Source organism: Gastrolobium bilobum, unplaced genomic scaffold (assembly GCF_033153095.1).
Source record: "Gastrolobium bilobum isolate Gb01-03AN ecotype WA unplaced genomic scaffold, APGP_CSIRO_Gbil_v1 utg12365, whole genome shotgun sequence".
NCBI classification, from domain to species: Eukaryota; Viridiplantae; Streptophyta; class Magnoliopsida; order Fabales; family Fabaceae; genus Gastrolobium; species Gastrolobium bilobum.
Window position 1 is genome coordinate 35876 of NW_026896861.1, and position 27784 is coordinate 63659.

The following is a 27784-nucleotide window of genomic DNA, read 5'->3' on the forward strand; positions in this document are numbered from 1 at the left end:
TAATCTGATTAGATTGTCCAGTCCAAGTATGCCAATTACTGGAGTGGACACTGTCAGTTCATAAAGGCCTTATGTTAGTGTTATCATTTGTCTCCAGCAAAAGTTGAAATGTTAAGATAAAAGTTGAAATGTTAAGTTGAATTTCATTGTTTAAAGGAAATAAATAAAAATATTGATAGTAATTGATTTGGGTGACTTGATCAACAAGTTATTTAAATTGACTTTTTAAAATATAAATGAAGCCAATAAAACAAAAAAGTAAAAGAATATCTTAAGTTAGTCATTTTCTTCCTATTCTAATGAGACTCACGTGTAAGAGACTAAGACACCAAGAAAGGGATAACAAGAACTATATTATTGTCCTCCTTCAGAATATCTTGTCCTTAAGAAAAGAAAAGGGAGAATTGCTTCTTTTCCTTCAAAAAAAAATAAAAAATTGAAAGATTGTGATATTGGCGAGTATTTAGCCTAAAGTCCTTTTTTTCTATCTCATTTTTTTTTTTGTATTATTAGTAAACTTATTTTTAAATCTGTATATGATAATACCAAAACTTTACTTGAACTTATATATCGATCAAATGATCCTAAACATGTAAAAAAAATAAAAAATGAAAAAAATGATATTTTTAGCGTTATCCTTTAGCTTTATACACTAACGGAATGCTTTTTGTGCCCAAGGATAAAAGTAATTCATGCCGATAAAAAAAGACTGATGGAAACACAAACTGCCACAACATAATTTTAGAAATTGAAGGATTAATTAGTTTAAGTAAATACCAAGCTTGGGACTCGAGGGTGGAAGAACTTTAGCATAACTAAATATAGTTAAATACCAAACTACGCACATCTGCGGCAGAGTCTCCAGGAGCCATGACTGCGTCCACACATCATCCGATGCTGACAGAAGAGCAACATACAGCCAGGGTAAAACGCAGCTCATGTGTAACTAGCGTGGCTGGGGTCAAGAACCAACTTGGAGATCGTGGGGTAGCTAAATTAATGGGTGCGCTTTACATTATGTGGCAATGGGATGAACAGTTAAGGGACTCTCGGGGCTACGAAACACCGACATTTTTCGACACTCATTGACGTTCCGATACTTTTCAACACTCCAATACTGGTTGTAAAGACTCAAAAAAAATTCAAAGGTTAATTGCATTTTGAGTTCCAACTATTAAATTCGTTAGATTATGATTACGATTTTATTGAGTTTAATATAAACATTTGAGATATATTATGTTTCTTTACAAAATTAATAAGTATTATAAGTTTAGCTTTTCTTTTTTTTTAAATTATTAAATACTAAATATAATATACATTACATAAATTGAAAAAATTTATATAACATTAAAACGTGTCTTGATGTGTCAAAATTTAATATTTTTTAGAATTAACATATCGAAATATCGTGTCGTATCTCCTATGGTGGCAGTGCAACATAGCTCTCAGGTATTATCATCCCACCGCCCTGATTTGTAAACAATTACCTTTTTGCTTTATACTAGTTGTGCACAACTAGTTATCTTACTATGATTGATTGGGCAAACCTTATTGGAACCTCAACTAGATTTCCCATCAATCAATTGTAAGTGAAAAATTCTAGCATCTTTTCATTCGTGAGGATAATGCTGGAAGTTGTACGTCAATAAATGCATTACCCTATTCGTTGAGGGAAAATAAAAGGATGCATTAATTGAATGTAGTGCAATTTCATTACAAAAGTAAAAAGACAATGAAAGAAATAGTATGGCACATATACTATTCCGGACGGGCCAAACTTAAATCCCGCCCCAAAAAAGAATAAAATAGAACTACCAAAACGGAGATTTCTCCTCAAGTAATAGCCAATAGAAATCTACTACACTATTGATACCAAAAACACTTAAAAACAAATTGCTCCAGACATCCTTTCAGCTCGAAACCCTTCCCTTGGATCGCACCAGGTTTACCTTCACATTCAAATCGTCCCGTACATGGTTTGGACAGAAACTGCATTATGTAAGACTGAAGCAGCTACGTTCAGTGCCTCCCTAAAACTTACTCTTAACACCATTTAAATGTTCAGTGGCTCCGATTCTGTGTCCCTTTCCTTCAATTGCCAATCTTCTGTTTCTGATTTCAAACAAAAGTAATAATACCAGCTCCAAGTAAGAAAAATTTTGTTCTATAAAAAGGGGAAATAACGCTTGAAAAGAACATTTTGTTGGTTCATATTTCATTTCCATACTCGACGCTGGTAATCATGTCAGTCATAATGCCATGTGTTATGCCAGATAATTTAGGTAGAATAGGCCTTGAGGGCTGAGGCCCTTTAAAATCAAAGGATGGAGAGAGCGTTCAAGGTTAAACAAAATCGCCAAATTAACCAAAGTAGGCTATCATCATGCACACAAGAATATTTGGCCCTGCAGAAGTGTCAGGGATGTACAAGAACAGCCTCATGCGGGATATAACAGAAAGGTGATGTGGCAAATAAGCCAAAGGTGTTAAGATAAAGTAATAACACAGCATATTAGTCTAAATAAGTTTTGAGCCCATTGCTGTCCAATTTCTAAATATTCAACATAAATATTAGATAATAGCGTGAGGGTCTTACTTGGCTTATCTGCAATCACCATCAGTCGCCTTTGTAAGATACATGCCACCATAAGGAAAATTGAGCACATACCAAACATAACAGTAATAGGGAATGCATCAACCTGCACAGAGAAATACATAATTAGTCAAAAACACATGTATACCGGTACAGAGAGAGAGACTTTTCTTTTATTTACTCTCTTGCTCTTAGGGGTGGGCAGAAAGTGGAAGGGGTTAAAGGTGTAGAATTTAATGGCTGATAACTGGTCCAACCAGACATTCTACTAGAAAAGGTTATAATTCCAGGTTCAAATTAGTGCGATATAAAAGTAGATTAGACTGTTAGAATTCAGCAATCTACATCCACCGAAATACTATGCTGTTAAGATCAAGCATTTTATCTAATTCTTAGATCGTGCAACATACATTGTACAGCACAACACACACAAAGATGTTCAGAGGAATGCGGAAGAAGTTCATTATGGTGCTCCTGGCCTCCTCGGGAATGTATTGAGATCTCATCTTCATAATAGATGGCCAGAATATGCCAACACAACTCTCAAAAGCACAGAAGCCAAGAAGTTGCAGGCAACCGGAGAATGAGATGCCTCCACCTCTCACTTTGGAAGGAACTACTAAGAACTGTTCCATAATAACCAAGTCAAAATATAGCAGAATAGTGTGAGATATAAATCGAATAATAGGGTGGAGGGGGCAGGGGAGAGAGAGGAGTATATTGGAAGAATGACATACACTGGTCAGAATGGGAAGCAATAGAGCACCAGAAGAAACTGCAAAAACAAGCTGCATGTAGCTCTCTACTCGGAGTGATGAACGGGCCATCAACTTGGATGCAAGCGAGCTTCCCAACATTGAAGCTAACATGAATGTTGCAAAAATAAAACCGTGGGGAATTTCTTCATCATTTGGGCTCAAAGCAGGAGTCCACAAAAATACAAAGGTATACATTGAACCTTCAAAGAGAGACTGTATGGCACCCAGCAAGGCTATTTTTTCATCTGAAACACAAAGAATGCAATAATAAATGAACATGGGAAGCCAGCAATGAACAAAAATTCAAGCCGAGATGAATAAGATAAATGATAATGGAATAAGGAAAGCCAAAGAACAACTTCACTTTCCCAATTCCATTTAGGGTAGCTTTAATAATAACTTCTATTAATACAAAAATGTTTACAATTCTTTTCTAGAGCCATACAGAAAATGTACATTCCATGTAATTAGCTATGTGGATTCTAACTCCCTGGAGAATACCAAGGAAGAGAGGCAACTTTATCACTTAAAATTCCAAGTTCCTGCCTCATTTTAATTGTTTAACAGCAGAATTGGCACTTGCGAATAGGTTCATTTCGGCATACTCACTGCCACAATAGGATCAAAAGGTGACCAGTCCCGTCCTTACACAGATTAATGTCATGCATAAAGAACTTCACGGTTCAAATTTACAGTATTGAACCATTGTATAAAGACAAAGACAAAAATACATTCAAAGGTAAGAAATCTACCAGAAGCAATGGCCACAGCAGCACCCTTGAATTGGGTAAGAAGGTCCTTGCTCTCAGAAGGGTCTCCAAAATTTTCTGACCATGTAGATAATATGACAGCCATACCAATTGCAAGAAAACATGAAGCAGCATCAAAGGGGGCCACAGGTCCAAGAGCCAACGTATCAACAAGGACATTTCCAAACAGTCCAGCCACGATAGCAACTAGACCATTTCCAAGAAATATAGCCTTTGAGAATGTCAATGATAGCCATTGTTGATCAAAGCCCCTCTGACACATTAATGTTTAAAAAAAAAAAAAAGGCAGTTGAGATTCACAAATAAAAGATGCAACATGAAGGATATCAAGACAAAAATCAAAAACATTGTAAAAACCATTTGTCACAGATTTTGAGGGTAAAAATGTATTTTGATGACCAAAAATCATTTCATTGTGCACTTGGAAGGTATTTAAATTTTAAAAATGCATTTTCACCTAATTTAGAGAGACATAATAGCTAACTTATAAAACAAGGAAATCAGGATCTTTCGGAGTAAACATAATTTGCAGAAACGGATTAATTCAGAGAACATGAGATTCTACAGTAGAGAAGCAACAATAATAAAGCATAATAAACATCTAGAGGACACTATTGGAAACTTATTGATATAAAAACCTAAATTGAAAACAATAAAGATATCAAATTTCAGATGTCATCAAGTAGTCTTGCTTCTGGGGTTAATCAATTTTAATAAGTGGCACATAGCATGGAAATTAAACCATGCAACATTCTACAGAAAGAAACTAGTGCATTAGCTTTTGTTGATAGAGAAAAGTGAAAGCATATGCTGAAAATTGTGTGTCTCGACTACACTGTGGACTCTTATATAACGAATATAATAAATACAAGGATACAATTTTCCAAAGACATAATGATCTAACTAACAGCTAGTTCTGTCAAGAAGTTCATATAATCCAATGTAAGTACTACATACAAGACTAGCCCAATTTACAAAACAATCAAGTTAACATTAACAATTTGAGGATATAACACCCATTCTTGTGCCAATGGCAGTTATAATTACACTTTATTATTCAAGTCATCTACAGCCTCCAAACACAAAGAAAAATCTTATTACCATTTTTATAAGTCCATGAGTTCCTTCAAATATTAGGCACTTCTTGTGTGTCTAAAATCAACACATCCGGAGGAAAGTTTCATAACAAATAGGATATAACTTTTAAACAAAAAATTATCCCTCACCTTGTTGTGCTCAGCAACAAGCCACGATTCAAATGCTGAAAACAGAAGTGAAGTAGCAATACCTCCCAAAATACGCCCCAACATCAAGACTTTGTATTGAGGAGAATGTTTGGTGATGCAGCTCAAAATATATGTTATACAATAAGTGACACAAGCCCTCTTCCGGCCCCTGATTTCAAGATAAGAAGCGTGAGATACTGAAAAATGCTATGACATATATGTGGCATGATGAAATAAGTAAACAAAAAGGCATCTCACGTTTTGTCAGCTAGAGATCCCACAATTGTTCCAAACAGCATGGAAGACCCAAAACCAGCAATGAACAGTTGACCTATCTCTCCTTTCCCATATCCATATGTGCTGTAAAGGTAGTAGACATAAGGACCTTGCAACCAATCTCCAGCTATAGCCATAGAAACAGCAACCTATTAGATTACCAAAAACTAGCAATAGTAACTTCAATCGAAACTTTTCTTTTTCGTCAATTACACTAGCACATATGCAATTGTAGACAAACTACAAACAGAACTATCTCTGCTAACAATTGCTAGAGTACAATCAGTGCATTTTCGGTTGAGCAATATATTCACCAACAACAATGTCGTCCAAATCATAACTCAATGATTAAATAACATGAATTCAATCGACCCCTGTAAAGAACCTTGGGATATACCACCCCAAAAGCTAGCTCAAAGGGTGAGAGTGCCCAAGGTCTTATAAACTCTCACATTAGTTGCTCTTCAACTAATGTGGGACTATATATCTCAACACGCGCCCTCACGCAAGAGCCCTCTTGGCTTGAAGCGTGGATTATGCAACTGCCCAATCTTTGGTTTACCGTTTTTTTTTGTGCTTCCACTTTAAAGTGGGGGGCGGTGAAGATCGAACCTCAAGCTCTGATACCATGTAAAGAACCTTGGGATATACCACCCCAAAAGCTAGCTCAAAGGGTGGGAGTGCCCAAGGTCTTATAAACTCCCACATTAGTTGCTCTTCAACTAACGTGGGACTATATATCTCAACATTTTGAGGGATAACTGAGCTAAAGGAAAACTTTCAATTCAAATATGATCTCAGCGAACATCATCATAATTTGAAGGATCACTAATGACGTATAAATAAAATAGTGAACTTAGTAAAACATTAAGGATAGCATAAATAAGTAAAGTGTCGCGTAAACAGCTATTCTCAAACCAAAAAAGAGAAAATCACAATTTCCAAAACCATTACACACGTCACTGTTGTCACAAGCAACCAAAGCTAATAAGATCACACGGCAGCAACACTTGTCCATGTCGAGATTACATCAGGATCCGTCTCAAACGTTACGATTTCTCACTAGTCTCAATTTTACAAACAATTGCTTTTTCTTTTTTCTTTTTCTTTTTTTTGTAATAATTAATATTTTGTCGTGAAGCAATAAAACCAAACGAAACAAACCATTGGATAAACAGTTGCTGTTTTTTTAAAAAAAAAAATCGCAATAATATGCATAAGAACGCGTTCACGAGCATTACATCCTTTTGAATTCATAAATCAAACACAGCACAAAGAATGTTGACGAAATCAGGCGCAGATCAAAGGAGAAAAGCACAATAATACAAGTGAAAGTAGCATATCGAGGGAGAAAATGGAAAAGGAGGAGATCCAACGGACGAGATCTGAGAGAGAATAGAAGAAAAAAGACAGATCTAAGGGTAGAGGTTACCCATCATGAGGGAATAAACGATGAGGTAATTGTTCTTGAATGAATTGAATGCTGAAGAGGTGTTGATTCGATCCTTGTTGTTCTTGCTGAGCTCAAGAGCTGCCACCACCGCGGCCAAACCACCGAACACGGTGTAGAAGAACAACTCCATTTTCGTGATCTCAGAATGCGACTGCTACAGAAATGGAATGAATGCCCAAAGGCACTGAGATACCACGAGTGATGAAAGACAGAGTAAGAGGAGGAGCGTTCATATATAGTGGCTCAAAACGCTAGGCTGTGATCAGATGCGACGCTACAACTCTACTATCATAAAACTGGCTTAAACGGTTGTGCTTCTAACCTGAGGTATAAATAAGCTAATCCGTCATTTAAATAAGTTAGTTCTGTAAAATATTTTTGATCCGATCTGACTTAATAACATTGTATATGCTTAAAATATAAGTTTGATCTAATTTATATTTAAAAATGAAAATATTGATTAAGTCCATAGCTTATTTAAATTTATTAGATATTTAATAATTAAAATAATATTATTTTATGGATTTGGTGTTTATCATTTTAAGAGAGAGATAGACACAAGGAATGAAAATCATAAGAGAGAAAGTGAATGATTTTTTTTTTAATTTAAATTTGAAATAAAAAAATTTCTTGTGTCTATCTCTCTTAAAATGACATAACTTTATGTCATTTAAAATGACAAATTTTTTTTTCTTATTTTATTATTTAAAATTATTAAAAAAAATTAATAATTTTATGTAAAAGCATCTGACTCATTTAAATCCTTGTTTTTTATTCTCGATTTTTGTTTATTTATGCTTTGACTCCGTGTAAATCTGCTTTGCAAATGGCAAACATGGACATTATCAATTATATGCGTTTATTATTGGACGAGATTGGCGGGAGAATTTAGCCTTATATTTTAGTTTAGTTAATTTTTCACATTTGGATGTGTCTTAATGACTTAATTTATAACAGAATCAACATTAAGTTAATTTGACATTTTAGTATAATGGAAAAAAGTGAATATTATATATATAAATAAGTCATAAAATTCTAAAAATTTAAACTAAAAGTAAAATTGTTTTATAATATATATTTTGAAATGAATTACATCAATATAAATATATTAATATGTTATACGAAAATATTAATTTAAGTCAAAAAAAAGTATCATGTAATTATTAAAATAATCATAATTTTTGAAGTATTATATAACATCAAACTGACTAAAATTAATTTCAAGTGTGACGAAATTGGACTTTAAAAAAGACTAAAATCTAATTTATAAAACTTAAACTAGTTTGATTTAACTTCAGGTTAAGACAGATTATCGGGGTAGAATGGGTCTTGATCAATCTAAATTCGTGCCTTCATTTTCACTAATTAATTCATGAACCAAGGTCACGCTAATAAATACCTACCAAGATCTGGATTAATGAAAAATTATTAATAAAAAAAAAACTTAAAATTCTTTTATGAATACTATTGCACATTTGCACCACACAAAGTAAGTTATTATAATAAGAATTTTTTTCAATCATTAAAATTCTTAATGGCGTTTGAAAAATTAAGTAAATTTATCTTTCGATTAAAGGTAAGAGAGCTAAAAAAAATTCATATTCAATTTGTCATTAATGATTTTTTACACAAATATTTTAAAATGATAACAAGAATTTCACAATATCAACAAAACTCACTTTTTAATGAATAATAATAGTAAATTAGTAACAACAACAATACAAAGTTATTGGGTTAATGAGGAAAAAAAATATCTAGTAATAATAATTCATGAAGATGTGAAGAAGCGTAAGACGCGTGAAATAGGGGAGGGTGATGCTGCATAGGATAATGAGGTGGACGACGACGCGGTTTGCTGTTGATAAACTCATTATCGTCGTTTAACTAAAAATAGGATGACACGTGGAAACATGTGAGACGTTTGATTAATATTGAATACAGGAGGTAGGTAGTGTCGGTGGCTATGGCCTATGGGCTTTGGAGCTGCAGAGAGGCGCTCCAAGCGGCGAGGTCTCGGATCTAGTACTCTGCAAAAGCATTAAAGTAAGTAAGATGTCCAGTGGACCCCACCTTCCCGTCCTTGCTTTAATTGCAAGATATATTTTAATTTTGTTTTTTGTTTTTTTTTTTATTTTGGAAGGGCATAAGATCAAACAACAAAAAACTAAAAGTAAATACCATTTTTCGTTCCAGGAAATTTTTGCGAAGCACAATTTAGTCCCTCGGTTTAAAAAAGTCACATTTCAATGTCTGATTTTTAAAAAAAAAGGGACACATTTATCCTTCTGTTAAATCCAATGTGACGGCCCACTTGACGGACGCCAGTTGGAACGTTAAGTGGTTGAGTCACTAACATCCTGGCCACGTGGAGAGAAAACGACGTCGTTTAGATAGGTCCCTTGTGTCTAGTTGGATGTTTGGACATGTGACTGTTGCATTAAAGGGTGAATGACCCAATATAGTCCCTGTCAAATTAGAAACCCTAAAGGGTGAGTATGTCATCTGGCTTGGGGGGATGAAGTGGGACTACGTCTTTTGGGTGTCAGATGTTGGTGAGCAAGAACTGAGTATGAATGAAGTGGGACTACGTTCTTGTCACTAACTGATTCTTACTTTCTTGAACAACCTGACAGAATGGAGGTCGAAGGTGCAAGATGTTGGTGAGCAAGAACTGAGTATGAATGTGCAGGAAAGAATGTTGTGATGATTGCAAGTGTTGTAACAATGAAATGTTATGTACGAAATGTAGTTTTTCTTCAATGAAATTGAATGACTTGCTGAAAACTGCGATGAATAAAGTTGAGAAGATGCAATGAAGTTCTGTTATTTGGGCTATAAAATGTGTTTATGTGTATAATGCTAACTTCATGCTTCAATACAGTAAATGTCAAATTTGTTGCTGCAAATGGGAATTTGAGAACTGCATATTGGAACCTAATGATTTAAACTAGACCCCAACTTAGTCCCTGGAACTATGTATCGAGGGCCAAATAGGTCCTTGCAAAATGCTATCGGGGCACGTTTTGGTCCCTGACAGTTAAAATTTGGACATGACCTGTTTAGACTATATTGGACACAAGCTGCAACTTAAAAGCTGCATTTTAAAACCTGCATTTTAATCCATGACACATTGGATTGCAGCATAAGCCAGATTGCAGCAAATGACAGTACATAATTGAATTCAGCAAAGGAACTTGTAGTAAAAAATGCAGCAAAAGAAACTTGTAGTCAATGAAGATATCAGACAGTACAGAGACATAATGATGCAAAAATTAGACATGAACATATTGCATTGAATTGTGTCCAAACAGCAACGACCAAAACCCAAACATCAACCACCTGCATTGTAGGCAGAATCAAAAAGACTCATACACAAATTCAAAAATAACCATACAGATACATATCGCAGCAAAGAGAAAAAACTGATATAAAAAAGAAACTTGTAGTCATTCATAATGGAACTTGTAGTCGGTTACAATTCAAAACTCTTCCATCATAATTAAAAGCTTGCCAGAAGTTATGGTCCACATAAACCATTCTAAACCATCCTTCAAACTATTCCCCTGTTGTTTTTTTTGCTTCAAAATACTCCCAGACAGAGACATATTGTGATTCAAAAAAAAAAAAGCATACACTTCAGTTAAATGTCTTAAATACAAAAAATGGGGGTACCAAAAGTTACAGTCATGAACATTGTTGCCTATACAACAAAAAAGTGAACCCCTATACAAAAAAACTGTATCCAGATTTCATTCAAGCTGGTCTTGGTGGCCTAAACCCAGGTGTGGCCATGAATGTCATAAGCCTGCTCCTTGTGCCACTGCTTGTTGCATTGACAGTTTCAGTTGACAATTGTTCTGCTGGTGGTGGGCTGTTGCCCCTAATGGCTTCATCAGGTGCCTGGGACTGCCTTGAAGGTCCTCCTTGACTCAGAGGGATCTCCTCTTCATGTCGAGCTGCTATGTTGACATTAACTGCATGTGAAGGTGCTGCTGTTATCCTCCCTCTCTTGCTTGTAGCTGGTCCCTTACAGGTCTTGGCATAATGACCAGATTGCCCACATTTACCACAAACTGCAGCACGTGCCCTCTTTAATTTTTTTGTTTTGCTCACTTGCTCCTCAGTTTCATCCTTCTTCCTATGTTTTTTCGGACGGCCAATAGGCCTTTTCAGTGGTGGAGGAATGAGTTTAGGCTCAGATGATGCAGGCCAATACTGTTCCGAATTTACAGGGTTCAAAGTATGTGCATAAGTGGCATGCAAAGCATCCACTGTCAGCCATTGATGGACATAAAGCTCTGCTGGTTCATTCTTGTGGCATATTGCAGCAATTGCATGCTCACATGGCATTCCTGTGAGCTGCCAGACATTACATGCACAAGTCTTATAGGTAAGATTGACACCAACCCTTTCACCCTGTGCAGTCACTTCATATAAGTCTTGCTCCAAGTTCCCTGTCCAAGTTGGTGTCCAGGAGTTGCTTAACACCTTCAATTGATCCAGCTTTTTCTGTTGAGCTGGGGCAATTTTACCCCTAACAGTACCTAGAATTCGTTGATGGGCAGTCATTCTCCTCATGATATAGCATCTTAGTTCTTCACATAGGCTGACAATGGGCTTGGACCTGTATGCAACAATTTTTGCATTCCACACCTCAGCCATGTTGTTGGTTATATTGTCACACTTGGTTCAGTGACTAAAATATGCCTTAACCCAGCATGAGGGGTGAATCTTGTTGAGGTATGCCCAAGCATCTTCATTCAACTCCTTCAATTTATCCATTGTTCTTTGGAATTGGGGCACAGTTGTGCATCGTGCAGCCTCTCATACTATTCCTCTAATGGCTTTGTCCTTCCATTGCTTAATAAAATTCTTCCACACGTGCTGCACACGGAACCTATGATGGGCACCAGGCATGACCTCCTGTAATGCTGGTATCAAACCCTGCATCCATATATCAAGCAACAACAAAAGTGATCACACATGGCTAGTAATGTACAACTTTTAAAAAAGGAAAATACCTTTGAAAAAACATAACTTTTGCTGATCACTTATGAAGTTCCATCCATGCACTACACAACTGGCAATGTCTTCTTGTAGCAAGGTCAGAAACCACTTCCAATTTTCTTTGGTCTCACTGTCAACAACTGCAAAAGCAATGACATAAAAGCTCTTGTTTGCATCCTCTCCCACTGCACTCAATAGTTGTCCCCCATAGTAACCTTTCAAGAAACATCCATCCAGTCCAATCAATGGTCTACAACCAGCTTTGAATCCTTTCTTGCAGGCATGAAGGCAGACATGCAGTTTGTTAAAAATTGGTGGGCTGTTAGGGACTGGTTGTTAACATATATAGAAATGCTTGCAGTGGCAGTTGTTTCCAGATAGAAGAATTTGATAGCCTCAGCTCCTTCATGTTCTGAATAGTGACTTCCCAACCTTGGATCAATAAGTTCCTCATTCGCATAATCTTCTAACAGTGGTTGTGCATGTCTAAGTTCCTCAATCGCAAAATCACCAACCTCGCAAAATTCAACACAATTACTTAATAAAGACATTATCATGATAGAAACACAATAGCAAACTTACAATATTACACTTGTTGTATGCATTGAAGTTCCTTTGTACAAATAAAAAAATAGCAGTTGGCTTTACATTTTACATTTGGTTACCATATCTGTCAAAGTCACAAAAAACTCATATCCCTTTACACTTTACATTTGGTTACCAAATCTGATAAAAGTAACAAAAAAAAGTTTTATCCCTTTACACTTCATCACAGAGATTGTATATACGCAAAAAAATTCTCCATGTACATTTGAAACCCATAGTACTTATAGTATTTACTTCTCCAACCAGCAGTGTCCCAAAATATTTCCTGAAAAATAAGTAAAAACAGTATTAAGTATTTAAATACAAATATATATTAAATGGTTATAGTTAAAATTATAATAATTCAAATGGTTCATAAAAAATAAGTTCAAACCAAAATAAAACCATGAAATATGTGCAATCACAACTATTCTTTTGGCTTCTCTCCTGCAACTTCCATCTACAAATGAAACTTCACAAATTTTTCATCAAGTTTAAATAGGAAATCACAAACATAAATAGAAAATTTAAAAATGAGTACCTTTAGCATCTGACAACCTGTTTTATTATGACCCTTCCCTCCACAATAACTGCAAGTTTTTTGTTGTTTTGTTGACAACTCCATGCTTGATTTTATTCGTGAAGCAACCTTTGAACGCCCTTTAGTTTTGACTGGTTGAGTAGGATCACGCACATCATTAATGAGTGAAGTTTGTGGAATCATTTGGGTAATTTGTTCATCTTCACCTCTCTTTCTTTTTCTTTCCAACTGTTGTTGCAAAATTCAGCAACCATAGCATCAAATCTTTTAATCTCAAAAATAGAATCTCGTGCTTCAGAAATAGCCATAGTGCACTTCGAATGAATCGACCACAAAGCCAATGCACTAATTTCATCAGGATTTGTTTCATCATGAATGGATACAAGATTTTCAGCCTTATAGCTTGCATTCATAGTCCATCTAGACAAGATATATTTTTCAGGAAGGGTCATTATTTTGTTTCTTCTTCATAATGTATAGAATATATTTACACAAAATCCCCATAGTCTCAAACTTTGCACATGAACATTGAGCTGTGAAGCTTTCTGTCAAATGATACTCGATAATTGCCCACCTTTCTGTCAAATGAACCAGCTTTGAATCCTTTCTTGCAGGCATGAAGGCAGACATACAGTTTGTTAAAAATCGGTGGGCTGTTAGGGACTGGTTGTGGAATTACTTGCATCTGGCAAGTGGAGCCAGGGTTGCTCCTCAAAAGCTCAGCTAGGTAGTCCCTTAGCTTGCCATACTGTTCCTTCTCACTTCCTTCTATGTTTTGTTTGGCCTTGTGTAGTGTCTTCCCTAATTTCTTCATATGAACATGGACCTTGTACTCTTCCTTTAAATGCTCATAAGCCTCGACTCTTGTCATATTGGGCTGTGTGACCAGCCTTTTCTCCAACTTTGCAGCAACCCAATCCCTGGTGGCCTTTTTATTTTTGAAAATTCTGCAGCAGGTATGGTTGTCATTGAATGTCTTGACTTGGAAACAATTGAATTTGTTGCTCCAAGAACAATATATCATCCACTCACAGTCAGCATTTGAGCACTTGGCTCTTGATCTTACCTTGTCATTCTTAAGCCATACAAACTTCCTCCCAAGACTTATATTGTAGTCTTTGACACCCTGTTTAAAGTGCTCCAAACTGGCAAACTCCATTCCAAGCTCGAGCTGTACTAAACCAAAGGGCTGCTCCTCATTAAACTTAGGAAACACTTCCCTTTCAACCTCCTCATCCCCACTTGAAGGTGGAGTCTTCAATTCTTCAGAATTGTAACCATAGCCCTGATTTTCAAATGACATATTCTGCTCATCCTCAGAATTGTTAACTGTCTTTTTTTCCTTCTTTCCTTTCACCTTCTTTTGCAATGCAATAATTGGTTCATCATCTGTATCGTCTTCAACACCCGGTGGCGGAGGCTTATAAGGCTCGTCTTCTACACTGTCATATGAATCACTTGACAGTCTACTGCCCTCCCCCTCTTCATATTCATCATCATGAGTCATATGGGAGTCAGACAAACTGTCAACTGAATCACCTAATACCCCCTCCTCATCAGCACTTTCAGGAGGAGTTGGATTTGCATCCCCACCCAAAATCTCAGGAATTGTAATGCAACCATCAAAATATATGTCTATTTTGTTCCCATTACTTAAGGCAGCCTTCACCATTTGCAAAATATCAGAATCCTTTTCAAGAAGATGCAACCCAACCTCTAAATCACTCTCACCAGGCTTCAACCACCACATCCGCCTACATTTGTGGTAACCATACCCCTTGAACAGAGCTTCAAGGTCACGAATGTTTACATAATCTCCATCCATTTCTGGTAAATCATCCACTCTCCCATTCACATAATTCAGCTTCCATTCATCATTCCTAACCAACACACCCCCATGATGATATCTCATGACTATATACTGATCCATCTGCATATAAAACAGAACATAATCATTTTTTACACTACCATCATATTAATTTACAATATCATACAAGTAATCACTACTTAACAATATTAATTGGGGCTTTTTTAATGGCTGCATAAAACTAATTCCACGACACTGTCATAAATAAATTTGGGGCTTTTTTGGTAATCACTACACACACTAACTTAAAATAACAAATGGGGGACCACATGCAACAAGTTCCAAAAAGATTCAACCAAAGGGGACCATATTAAAAAAAACCCTAACTTTGTCATTCCTTAACCACACATGGGGGACCACATTAAGCAAAAACACCATTTTAAATACGAAAGAGGGACCGCAGATAATAAACAAAGAAACGAATTTCACGTACCTTGCACGACAGTAACTAGAGTCACAACCATTTAACGATCTCTTCAACCTAAACCACACTACTTCCACAAGCTTCCAACTGCAGAAGCCACGTACAGCAACAAACCACCGTGGGTCACCAACCTTCACCGCAACTGAAGCTCACGAGCTGAGGAAATGGGGGAGGAAATGGCGGGTATGGACGACTTCTGTGACTGTGTCAACTGAGTCAACAACATGTTTAGATCAACTCACATGCCATTCCTCAAACGACGTCGCTCCCTTTCTGAAATACCTGATACAACCTTCCAATGTAAAACGACGTCGTTCTTTTCTCTCCACGTGGGCAGGACGTTAGTGACTCAGCCACTTAACGTTCCAGGTGGCGTCCGTCAACATGGCCGTCACTTTCCACTTAACAGAAGGATAAACGTGTCCTTTTTTTTTTTAAAATGAAACACTGAAATGTGACTTTTTTTAAACCGAGGGACTAAATTGTGCTTCGCAAATATTTCCAGGGACTAAAAAGAGTATTCATTCAAAAACTAAACAAGAGTATAACAAAAAATGAATAATCAGTTTCATAAATAAAGTATAACAATACCTACAGTTTAAAAATACTAAATCAGTATATAATTTTGATTTTTTTTCCATAAGTATCAATTATATTAAATAGTGACTAACCCACTAAAACAAATATTATGATGTGTGATAAAAAGCTTAAATAATTTGTAGGAGGATATAAGTTTAAAGGGTTTGATTTTCTCATGTTGAATGAGAATTCAATTCTCATGTTGTAGAGATAAAAAGCTTGTGGGACTCATGTGTTAGAAAAAATTATATGTATGACTCATGTTAACACGAGAATCGAAGGGTGTGTAGGAAAATTTGAATTCTCATGTTGAATGAGAATTATAAAACCCTAAATTTAAATAGTCGAACTGCTTTTGTAATAATATAAAAATCACAAGGATATTAGGCATGCAATCAAGCAAATATAGACTCACAACCGGACAACCACACATTGACTTCAGAGAAAGAAAGTCAACAGTTTTGCCTAATAAATATGGGAAATATAGGTGTGATTTTAAAGAATGTAAAGATGTGTCATTTTAAGTAACAGAAAGAGATAAATTATAAGAGAAAGAGAATGAACAAAAAATAAAATAAAGGCGTAGGTTTCATCTCTTTGTGAAAGTGAAATGATAATTGAAAAGAACAAATATTTTTTCCAATAAATATAAAATTATATTTATTTCATTTTACACGAGAGAAATCAAATTCCTATCAATACAAAATAAAAGTAAATTTCACCTTTATTCTCTTTCTCACTTTTTACTTGTGGATTCTGGTTGTGATGTAGCATGAGAAATAATTTCTCATAAATATATGTACACAATATTGAAACTTAGACCAGTTTTTGGGCATCAAAATTTCACAATTAATAAAGCATATTTTTACTTTGTTTGCTTTCTCTATTTTGTAATTAGGGTGAAAGTGGGCCGGATCGGATTACAGGGATCTATGGCTTAGCCTATATTAGGTCAAACTCGGCCAATTATATATAAGTAAATAGAAGAGGCTCAGGTTTTTAAGAAAGCCTATTTAGGAAACATGTTATAGACTTTTTTTTTACATGTCAGGCCTATAAGCCTACAGGTCGACCTATATAATATTATTTATTTTGAATAAAATAAAATAATATTATTCATAGTAGTACCACATAGTGATAGCTCAGTTAGTGCATGTGAACCGAGTAGGTGATGGAAGCACTAGGTTCGATCCCCACCAATACCACTTTTCGGAGGGACATAAAATCTGTATCAATCTCTACAGTAGCATCATAATCAACATTTAGTGCTGGAGGAAGAGTTATTGATACTTATCGTTCTAGCTTGGCTGAAGATACCATTCAAGCTTTAATATGTGGTAGAGATTGACTACGTAATAAGTATGGTTTGAAGAAAAAACAAAAGGTATAAAAAAAAATGTTTCTTAATCTTATTTTCTTTCTATTCTTTAATCTTTTTTTGTTTTTGTTTTCTACATTTATAAATTGTTTGCTAACTTATGTAACCTTGGAATTGTATTTATAGGGGAGAAAATATGATCAGGAGTTTTTGGCTACTACAAGCACCATGATATGTTTGTAGGATTCATCAAGTCATTTTAATGGATTGGTTTGCTAGATCTAATGAAATTTATTTTATTTAGTTTGAGTATTTTGCTTTTGAAAGTGACTTAATTACAGATTATGATAAGTTATTGTTGTGATTCATGGTTATGTTGGGACGTTGAAATTGTGGTTTTTGTTTTAACAACAGAATTTAAGTATTTTGTTAAGTTGATTCATGATTGTGCTTGAAAGTTAAAAATTAACATGCTAACGGGTCAGGCCAAACCATTTATTTTTCAGAATAATATTTCTGCAGTTACTGCAAATAAGTTATCTGCATTTACTCCTAAAATGACGTCGTTTTAGGATTGAAAAATTAAATAATTATAATTATAAATACTCTAATAATCCTGAAATAAAGTAAAATTACAAAAACACCATGATTTTCGTTCTAAAATGATGTCGTATTAGGCTTATTGCAGATAAGTTATCTGCAGTAACTGCAGAAAAGTGAACCTTTTATTTTTTTTATAAATGGGTCAGACCAAGCTAATTGTCAGACTCATATTGTGCTATCGGGTTAGGTTAAATTGAAATTTTTTGGTATAAACTTAAGCTTTTCGGGACAAAGCTCGGTCCAGTCCAGTTCACTTTCAGCACTATTTATAGCGATTGCCTGCAATCTGGATCAGAAAACTATTACTCGCATTTTTCATTGGAAAATCACTTTCTCATATTGTTGGAGATTGCTTTCTCATGTTGTGAGGCATCAAAATTTGTGCTATCTTCTTTTATATTTTATTTTTTTAACAAGTGGTGGAACCTATCACTTGTTGAGTTATTGTGTCTATAATATGAGAGATGATATCTCATGTAAAATGAGAAAAGAGAAACCCTTTTTCATTTGACCTTAAACAGATATTAATATTTAAATATAAAATCGTCAATACCTTATCTTGTGGTTTTAAACAGAGAGAGAAAAGACAATAAATATTCATACTAGAATGGAGACAATGTTAAATGCTTGTTTATAGTGTTTTACAGCAGAAGGAAATTCTTACAGAGGCATGTTATATTTATAAACTTTTTTGCTTACAAACTCTTACAAACTATACTATGTTCTCTCGGGAGAATATTTGTTTTACTATGTTCTCCCGAAAAAACATAGTGTAATATGTAAAAAAAATTTAAAAAAGTTTGTAAACAGATCCTTCCCAATTTTTATATGCTAATTTTTTTTAGTAGAAATTTGGAGGTATGCTTATTCAATTTTATTTTATTTTTCAATATATGCTTATTCAATTTCTTCCAACTATTTTGTTCTTAAAGTACGGTCTCAAAGATTACTTCCTCATTAAAATAGCGGATACATTGACCTATGTCACCGAAAAAAATGATAAGATTAATCTTCCATCAAATAGGAGCTTTTTTCCTCTAATTCTTAAAGAACTCCAAGAATCTACATTATCCAAAAATTAAATCTGAACAATGTAAACCCCTACATAGGCACTCTAACTCGCCAGTTGAGCTACCGGCAGGAGTTTCTTATATGCTCAGTTAACTGAAGCACAATGTTCAACTTTAGCTTTTGAATTTTAATGGAATCTTTTCTATTGGTTCAGTAAGGTCGAAGAGTAGAAGAAGCAAGAGTCATGGTAAGCTGTCGGGAGACCAAGGCCTACTTACGTTATCTTGTTGGAGCTATAGCGTAAATTTCAACTCCCAAAATAAGAATAAAATATGAAGGGATTTGTATTTGTCATTTAACATGACACAACAAATTTTCTTACACACACAACATTTTGTGGGGTTCACACTTTTTGAAGAAAAAAAAAAAAAAAAAATTACGGCACGCAAAACGAATCTCTATAACATTACACAATTATTTTTCCTACAACATAACTGTTATAAAACCCAAATATAAAACCCAACTTGAACACAAGAATCAAGTTGTTAGGCTTGTTCGTTATTTGCCAACTTGTTAATTTGAAATTATTCTGAAATTTATTAGCCTAACAATAAAATTATGAGCAAATTGTACTAACTTTTCTTCAGATAAATGAAATTTATGGCAACGTCCTCTCGAATTTAATATTATATTGGTTACTTTTAATTATATCCTAAAAAAGCTAGAAAATGAAGCGTATGTGATAAAAAATTAAAGAAAAAAGTTTTAATAGATAAAAAAAGGTTTAAGGTTAGTATAATTTCTTAAAAGTGGTTGCGTAAATTTCTTTAACCTTAAGAATATTAATTCACTTTACTCTCAATAAAATCAATATTCAGTAACTGTTTTTTCTTTTCAAAAACAGACATATAATTAATTTGTTAGAACATTTAATCATGTATCTTCATATCTTATCATAATTTCAAAACTAATTATACTTTATGGCTTTAAATATAGCTTGCCTGACAAATAAATTGGCTTTTTATTGAACAAGAATCGACCTAGGTCATCTATGTTTTAAATACTACTATATATACAAGGTACTTGAATCGAAAGGTATAAAAATCTCTTTGTTCTCCTAGTCTTAACAAGGGGGCAGGGTAGGTAGTTGTTCCAAACCAAAGAAATGAATGAAATAATTGTAGAATGTCGGTAATGCTCCATTCTGATCCTAATCTGTGGACTGTGGATCTCGAACAGTTCTTTATGACTGCTTATCAAGTCATCATCACGATTCATGGTAGACATTGACATTAGCCATACATAATGGAACCCATTTGTTTTCTTCCTAACTAGTCTTGCTCACATAGTGAACTTGGTACTCACGTTTATGCACGATTGACAATTTGACATTGACCTACACTAGCCACCTTTCTTAATTGCATTGGTACCAACCTCTTCCTAGACAATTTCTTCTTGTGATTAAGAAAATATACAACTTTACACTTAGATTAAGGATTGACAAGAAAATGTTAATTAGCCATTCCTAAAAATTTTATATTGGTCATAGTATATATTGAACCTATAATCATATCCTTGATTAGAAGCATAACACAGGCAAATAGGCAGATTAGCAGATACACTATTTTTTTATGTTTTTTTTTTACAATCTATTATATACTTCCCATATGTAAACATCTGTATAATATATATTTTTGAGTAAATATCATTTTTGATCCTCAGTAAATTTTATGATATCCGCTTTAGTCCGTAACAAATAAAAAGCTATTCGTGGTTCATAAGAAATTAAAAATAGATTCATTTAGTTGAAAGTGTAGTCTCTCACAAATTCAAAAAAGATCCATATTAGTCCCTCAACAGGACTAAAATTGGTTTACATTGAATTTCTTAAAGATCACGAATAACATTTTTATTTGCTAGAGACTAAAGCGTACATCATAAAATTTGCTAAGGACCAAAAATGATATTTACTATTTTTTTTTTTTTTAACTGTCTAATTTGCATTCCTCGTCCTTGGCTTTCCTTTTAGATAATCACTATTCGTGTTTTGTTATCCCAGAAATGCACTTGACAAAGAGTAGATGCCCAGAATATTCCATTGGGCTAAAAGCCCAGATTGTACCACCAAACATGCACATTCAGCAGGTACTTGTTCAGAGTTACATTTATACTTTGATCTAAAAAAATATTTAATGCACAAACATGAACCTTAATCAGTTACTATGTTCAAATCCTTAATCCATCATGACCTCAAATCATCAATTCACTTTTTCTATTAGGAACGCGCTGAATTCACTGGATGATTTAGCTAGAACTTGTGCTGCGGAGAAGTGTAAGCTCCATTTATCTGACCCGATTCATCATTCAACTATTTAACCCATGTAACAGGTGAAGAAGCAAAAAATACATGAGAATACAAGAACAGAAGCTTGTGCATCATGAGTAGAAATAAAACCCCTCCAGAAGTAAAGAATAAGAAGGTCAATATTCACGTTGTATTTTCTATTTATTTATTTTTCAATCATCCAAGTTCTGTGTTCTTCTTCTTTTAAAATTTCAAGCATGGATATCTTCATATCGAATAATTTTACATCTTCTAAATTAATATGTTAAATAATCCTCGTATTTACTTTAAAAAAATATTAAATACTTTTTAAATTTTAAGCACTATAAATATTTTTTTTCTTTACATTGATAAATTAAAGTATTGGATCAGGTTCAGGTTATAGAAAATAAATATTTTTAGGTTGAGTTTTAAGGAATTTGCATTCATCATTTAATATGACCACAAAAAGTTTTTTACACACATAACATTTTGTGGGACCTACATGTTTTGAAAAAAAAAAAACTACGGCACGCAAAACGAATCTCTATAATATAACACAATCATTTTTCCTACAACATAACTCTTATAAAACTCGAGTTTAAATTACATTCTGAGTTGGCTTCAAGTAGGAGTATCAAAATGAGTTGATATGATACGACACGTGACGACATGAATACACAGAACACGAATACGACGCGAACACGACTAAGATGATTTTGCGAGTTGACACGGATTTACATTCAGAATGTTCAACATGAGCACGATATGAATTTTTTGCGAATTAACACGATACGACATGACCCAAATGACACGCAAGTTGTGGATCAAAATGATAATTGACACAAAAAAAATAATTTAAAAATGGGTCAAAATTAAAAAAAAATAATAATAAATATATATATATATATAGGTCGCGACACAAATTTTTTTACGGATCAACTCGAATATAAATTTTCATATCGTGTCACGGGTCGACGCGCGTGTCATAACCTATTTTGCCGGTCTAACCTCAACTCACTCCAATATCACACAATATCTTATCTTAAATCTTATAATTTTTAGTAATTAACCATAAATAGTAAACTTATCAACTGAAATTGTTAAGTTTTGCATAATACGATAATATAATTATATTGATATGATTTGTTTCAAAATATATTGAAAAACATTCATTAACTTTAAGTTCTTCTAAAATTTTATGACTTAATTCATAATTTTTAAAATTGTACATTTTATCTAAATACGGAATGGTTCAATCCCGAATACAGTCATTAGCCGATCATGATTGTAATATTTTTCTTATTTTATATTAGAAAAGTATCTCTTTCCGCTAAGGGAGAAATTTAGGAGAGAGAAAAGACATTGAGGTAAGAGAAAAACTTTGTAACAGGACCACCAATGTAAGTCTTTGCTGAAAGGAAAACATATTTTGCACTGACGTGAGAAAACTTTTACTAACGTTGTAAGAAAATAATTATATCATATTATAAACTTAAAATTATAAGTAAGATTTACAGATAAGATGAGAGAAAAAAAAATGAGACCTATTTTTTTTTGTGTAGAAAAATTATTTCTCTTATATAAAATGAGATAAATATAATTCATTAATATATCGAGTCAAGTTAAATCTAAGGACAACTCCTTCCAATAACATCTTTAACAAGTCTTATTAGCGCTTTGGGAAGGTTACATTAAGATGCGCGGGACTTGGATCCCTTCTAAGGGCTAGAAAAGAACCGATATTGTTTTTCTCATGCTTATAGCCGTAAACCTTCTCACATATTGATGAAAGAAAATGTGGGAATATATGTATTTTTTATTACAAAAATAAATTATAAATGATGGAACTACAATTCTTCTCTGTTTCAGTTTGAGGGGATAAAACTTATACTAATAAATTTCATTTAGGCTTTATTTGGGAGTTTGAAGGGGAAAAAGAGGAAGAGGATCTAAGGAAGAGAGAGAAAAAGAAAAGGAAAGGAAATGAAGGGTATTCCCTTCTCTTATTTGAGAAAGAAAAAATAGAGGGTTAATGAGATATTCTTACAATTTTACTTTTTTTTTAAATTAATATAATTATTATATTTTACAACTGAAATTAAAATTAAAAATTTTCAAAGTATTATTTATGTACTTTTCACACTACTAAGAAAGATCATATTTTAGACCAAATTTTTCTGTTGGAAACAAGAAAAAATTCGTCGAAATGCGCTTCGTCCAAAGGCGACATAATTTAGTATCCGTTGAATTTTCGACGAAAAATAATCGGTCGAAAATATTGCATTTTCGTTGAAAAATAAATCATTAACATAATATTTATTTAACTAATTCCATCAAAAAATTTCAAAAGAATTTATGACATCGGGTGAGGTTTCACGCGGATTGATGACATGTATTTTTTTTAAAATTTTGACGGAATTTCTATTGAAAAAAATTCCGTACAAATTTTCACGAAGATTGATGATATATTTTTTTTCAAAAAATTGAATAAAAAAATTCCATCTAAAATTTTTTATAGAGAAAAAGTTGATCGGAAATTTCCAAAGGAAAAAAATTCTATCAGAAATTTTCTACCGAAAAAAATTCCGTTCAAACCTTCAAGTTGATTGATGACGTGTATTGGTTTTGCGTGTTTTTTTCAAAACTTTCGACGAAAAAATCAGTCGAAAAGTTTTTCCAAAAATAATTTCTTAAATATTTTCGACGGAAGAAAGTTTCAACAGAAAAACATTTCCTTCGAAATTTTTCGTCAAAATTTTTGACAGAAATGTTTTTGGTCCAAAATTTGATGAAAATGTTTCCTTCGAAACTTTCTACGGAATTTAGATCCCTAAAAAATTTCGACATAATCTTTTTTCCATTGAAAATTTTCGTTAGTGATTATGACCAAATCTTGTTCAATCTCTAATTTTGTCTCTTTCAACGAAATTTAGATTCCATCAAAAATTTCCATGGAATTTTTTTTTGTTGAAAATTTTTGTTATTGATGACGACTAAATCTTGTTCTATCTCTAATTTCGTCTCTATTTTCGACGAAATATGATTTTCGTCGAAAATTCCATCATTATTTTCAACGTAATATTTTTCGTCGCTATATTCTTTCGGTATTTAGAAATTTTGTAGTAGTGTTACATTTAAAAAATTATTCACATGTATATAGTTTTCACATTTTAATGCTACGAAAAATAAGTAATTTTTAATATTTTTCTCCTCAAACACCCCAAATTTGGGGAACCTTGACTTTAAGGGTGAGAAGAGTTTTAGAGGATTTTATAAAAATTTCCAAGTCTCTTTCTCCATTTTTTTAATGGTCCTTTTTTTTTTTTTCTCATATTGTAGCAGAATTCCTTCTCATGTTGAAACACAAGATGCGGTGGGCTCCACCACCCATTAAAAAAATTTATTGCATATAATTCGTTGTCTCACTGGTAGAAGAAATAATTCTATTACAACATGAAAAAATTATGTTAATGCTTTATTTTTCAACAAAAATGCAAAAAACGAGTGTGTTAGTAACACAATCAAAATTAATTAGTAATTAGGAGGATTTTAAGACGAATTATTAGGACGATATATCATTGTTCTTTCATATTTTTTCAGAATATTATCAAGATTCCAAGGTTGCACCACTTAATTTTTTCTTGTAGTTATGAGAATGCCGATAAAATTGTATCAAGAAAAGAATTCATATGTTAAATCTAATTATTGAATTGATTCCAGGGCGGAAATTGTGTGCGCATGATTTGTTAGCGAAAATGACATGTTAATTTGAGTCACTGCTGCCTAGTTTTATATATATTACTGAACTTGAAACTTTCAGTTCCATTAAAAGTAATTTTGTTATGGGAATGGTATATATGAAAAAAATATTTCTACAGTCACTTTAGATAAGGTTATTTACAGCTACTCAAAAATATGTGGAAATGATATATATATATATATATATATATATATATAAACAAACCTTAATGCGTTAATTTTACTAAAAAGTATCAATGTTACATCAGAACCTAATAAATTTTTCACGCGACATTTCAAAGAACGTAAAAATAGCAAGTATTAATGTCCCTAAAACAAAAGAGCAAACAAAATATTAAAATGGCTATGCCGAAAGACAATCATTTTCGTGTCAAAGTGAGCTGAGGAAAGAGAAAAGAAATGAAGACAAAAGGGATGCCAACGAAGCCTATCCAAATAGCAAAGGACTCCTAAAACATCGACCACAAGTTCAGATTCTGGGTCCTAAATATCCACAAAATCAGATACTCGTTTCCCACAAACTACCCGAAGTACTCACAGGATAACACAAGCAAGTAGGCTGATCCCAAGTACTTCCATTAATTCAACTATTGACCATTAACTAGAAAATTCTAAAATCCCATATCTGATTTTTTCTGGTAAAACTGAGCTTCAAAGCATGGCGGCTTTTACATCATTTGCTCCACAGTACTCATCTACATCATCTTTACAATCCTTGGTACCTTCTTTAGAAGGTACTCGTGATCATAATTCATGGTGGGTGAGAGTTAGATCATACAAATCCACAGGTCAAAGATTACACCCACAGAATATTGCAAGAGGGCTAACAATCCAAGGTGCAGCCACAAAACCAGCAAAGTCGCCAGGTACTTGTTCTGAGTTATTGCTAGATTAAATTTTCATAGGACTTTGAAGACATCGTAGAACCTTAATCAGCTCCTTTTTCACTTTTCTTGGAGGTATTAGCTGAAGAAGAGTGGAAGGTTAAGCGAGAATATCTGCTGGAAAAAAGGGTAAAGCCCCACCTCTTTGTCACACATACTCTCTTGGATGCACAAATAAGCACACTTGCATCTTTAGCATTTCAAGTTAAAGTGAGCACAAAGAAATTTCAAGATAATGCAAACCATGCAAAACATTACGGTAACAATAGCTTTAAATGTCTTCTGAAGCATATGAAATTCCCTGCCACATTTAGAATCATAATATGAAGCTCAAGTACACAGACAGCAATGATCTGAATACTCATCTGATGAGCCGAGAGATCATTGAATAATAGAAACAAGAATAATGGCTCAAAAGGGCAACCAGACTATCTAATCAAACAAATGCTATAACTAATAATAACATGTACATCTGAGTCTTTTTGTAAAATTTAGGGGAATGTGATGTCACGTTTATGCCTTATGCAGAGTAAAAATTAAAAGGTGTATATGACATTTGCAGGTAAGGAGTGTGGAAGCAAAGGAAGCTCTGCGCCTTCAGAAAGAAAATAATTTTGTGATTCTGGATGTAAGGCCAGAAGCAGAGTTCAAAGAGGTTAGTGAACAAGTTTCAGAAGTCTCGTATTCCAACTCCAATATGCCTGCACATTCATTTTGCAATTTTTGAGTCTCTATGGTACTTCTAATTTCCATCGGTCGTTATATATAGGGTACAAAGGAAAAAACTGAAGGGTTTGGTTATTACTGCAGGCTCATCCTCCAGGTGCTATCAATGTGCAAATATATAGGCTTATAAAAGAGTGGACAGCATGGGACATTGCCAGACGGGCTGCATTTGCATTTTTTGGTATTTTTGCTGGTACAGAAGAGAACCCCGAATTCATCCCGGGTACGATACATTTATCTGATCATACATTTGTTGAATTCACGTATTTCTTGTTATTGGAAACTTAATATTTGATTCATGCTGGCAGCTGTTGAAGCAAAATTAGATAAAAATGCAAAAATAATAGTAGCTTGCTCATCAGGGGGTACAATGAAACCATCACAAAATCTGCCAGAAGGTCAACAATCAAGGTATTAAATTGTCCTTTGTCTTCTTTTTTCCTGTGCCCGTTTTCTTCTCTCTCTGGATTTTAAATTTTGCTTATAGTCATAGAATTTCACATATGCTATGGAATATCTAGTCCAGAATTGGTTGATGATATTTTATGATCATCAAAATGGGTACAAATCCCATTTTCTGCAGTTCTATTGATCATATTTTGATACTTCTACAGGTCTCTCATAGCAGCTTACTTGCTGGTCCTTAACGGTTTTACCAATGTCTTCCATCTAGAAGGCGGTCTTTACACATGGTTTAAAGAGGATCTACCAAGTGTTTCAGAGGAGTGAATCGAGTGCCATGAATGTGCACGTAGGAAGTCTAGAACTATTTGTCCATAATGAGAATGATGATTAATGCATATGAAGAATAGAACTGATGAATATAAATGTCATCATTGAACTAGTGCAGAAAATTAGTATGCAAGGATTGACAGTAAAAATGTGAAGTTATATTCTTTAAAGATTGCATCCCTAACTTACACTGGAAAGGGTCCATTTATCAGAAGTGTGTTATCAGCAATTTGAGATTTAGCGATATGCATACATCATGTTTTTGAATCACTGAAGCATACTGCTTCAATTAAAACAAGTTTAGTGTTCAAGCATTTCTCGGTCTAGTCCTTTCAATTCCTTACGA

At 33.8% G+C, this 27784-nt stretch overlaps 2 protein-coding genes across 2 annotated transcripts; one reads left to right on the plus strand and one right to left on the minus strand.

The window, feature by feature from the left end:
• Positions 1-1674: 1674 nt before the first annotated feature.
• LOC133302435 (uncharacterized) lies at positions 1675-7286 on the minus strand. Its single transcript, XM_061502203.1, has 8 exons — positions 7056-7286; positions 5606-5750; positions 5348-5516; positions 4104-4374; positions 3331-3596; positions 3004-3219; positions 2597-2699; positions 1675-2112 (listed from the first exon to the last, which is right to left on the minus strand). The coding sequence occupies exons 1-8, from the start codon at positions 7204-7206 to the stop codon at positions 2054-2056; spliced, it is 1380 nt and encodes a 459-aa protein (XP_061358187.1). The 5' UTR covers positions 7207-7286; the 3' UTR covers positions 1675-2053.
• An 18274-nt stretch (positions 7287-25560) lies between these two features.
• Positions 25561-27610, plus strand: LOC133302430 (rhodanese-like domain-containing protein 14, chloroplastic). The gene is made up of 6 exons (XM_061502196.1): positions 25561-25962; positions 26063-26109; positions 26543-26635; positions 26791-26929; positions 27015-27117; positions 27321-27610. Exons 1-6 carry the CDS (start codon positions 25755-25757, stop codon positions 27433-27435), a joined length of 705 nt encoding a protein of 234 aa, XP_061358180.1. The 5' UTR covers positions 25561-25754; the 3' UTR covers positions 27436-27610.
• Positions 27611-27784: the final 174 nt, after the last annotated feature.

Bases quoted from the DNA above. Each gene is read 5' to 3' on its own strand.
- LOC133302435 (XM_061502203.1), bottom strand. From the start codon at position 7,206: ATGGAGTTGTTCTTCTACACCGTGTTCGGTGGTTTGGCCGCGGTGGTG. The intron at 5,751-7,055 runs GTAACCTCTACC...CTATGGCTATAG, and splicing joins CGTTTATTCCCTCATGATGG to CTGGAGATTGGTTGCAAGGT. The intron at 4,375-5,347 runs GTGAGGGATAAT...TTAATGTGTCAG, and splicing joins TTGTTGCTGAGCACAACAAG to AGGGGCTTTGATCAACAATG.
- LOC133302430 (XM_061502196.1), top strand. From the start codon at position 25,755: ATGGCGGCTTTTACATCATTTGCTCCACAGTACTCATCTACATCATCT. The intron at 26,636-26,790 runs GTTAGTGAACAA...TTATTACTGCAG, and splicing joins CAGAAGCAGAGTTCAAAGAG to GCTCATCCTCCAGGTGCTAT. The intron at 26,930-27,014 runs GTACGATACATT...TCATGCTGGCAG, and splicing joins GAACCCCGAATTCATCCCGG to CTGTTGAAGCAAAATTAGAT.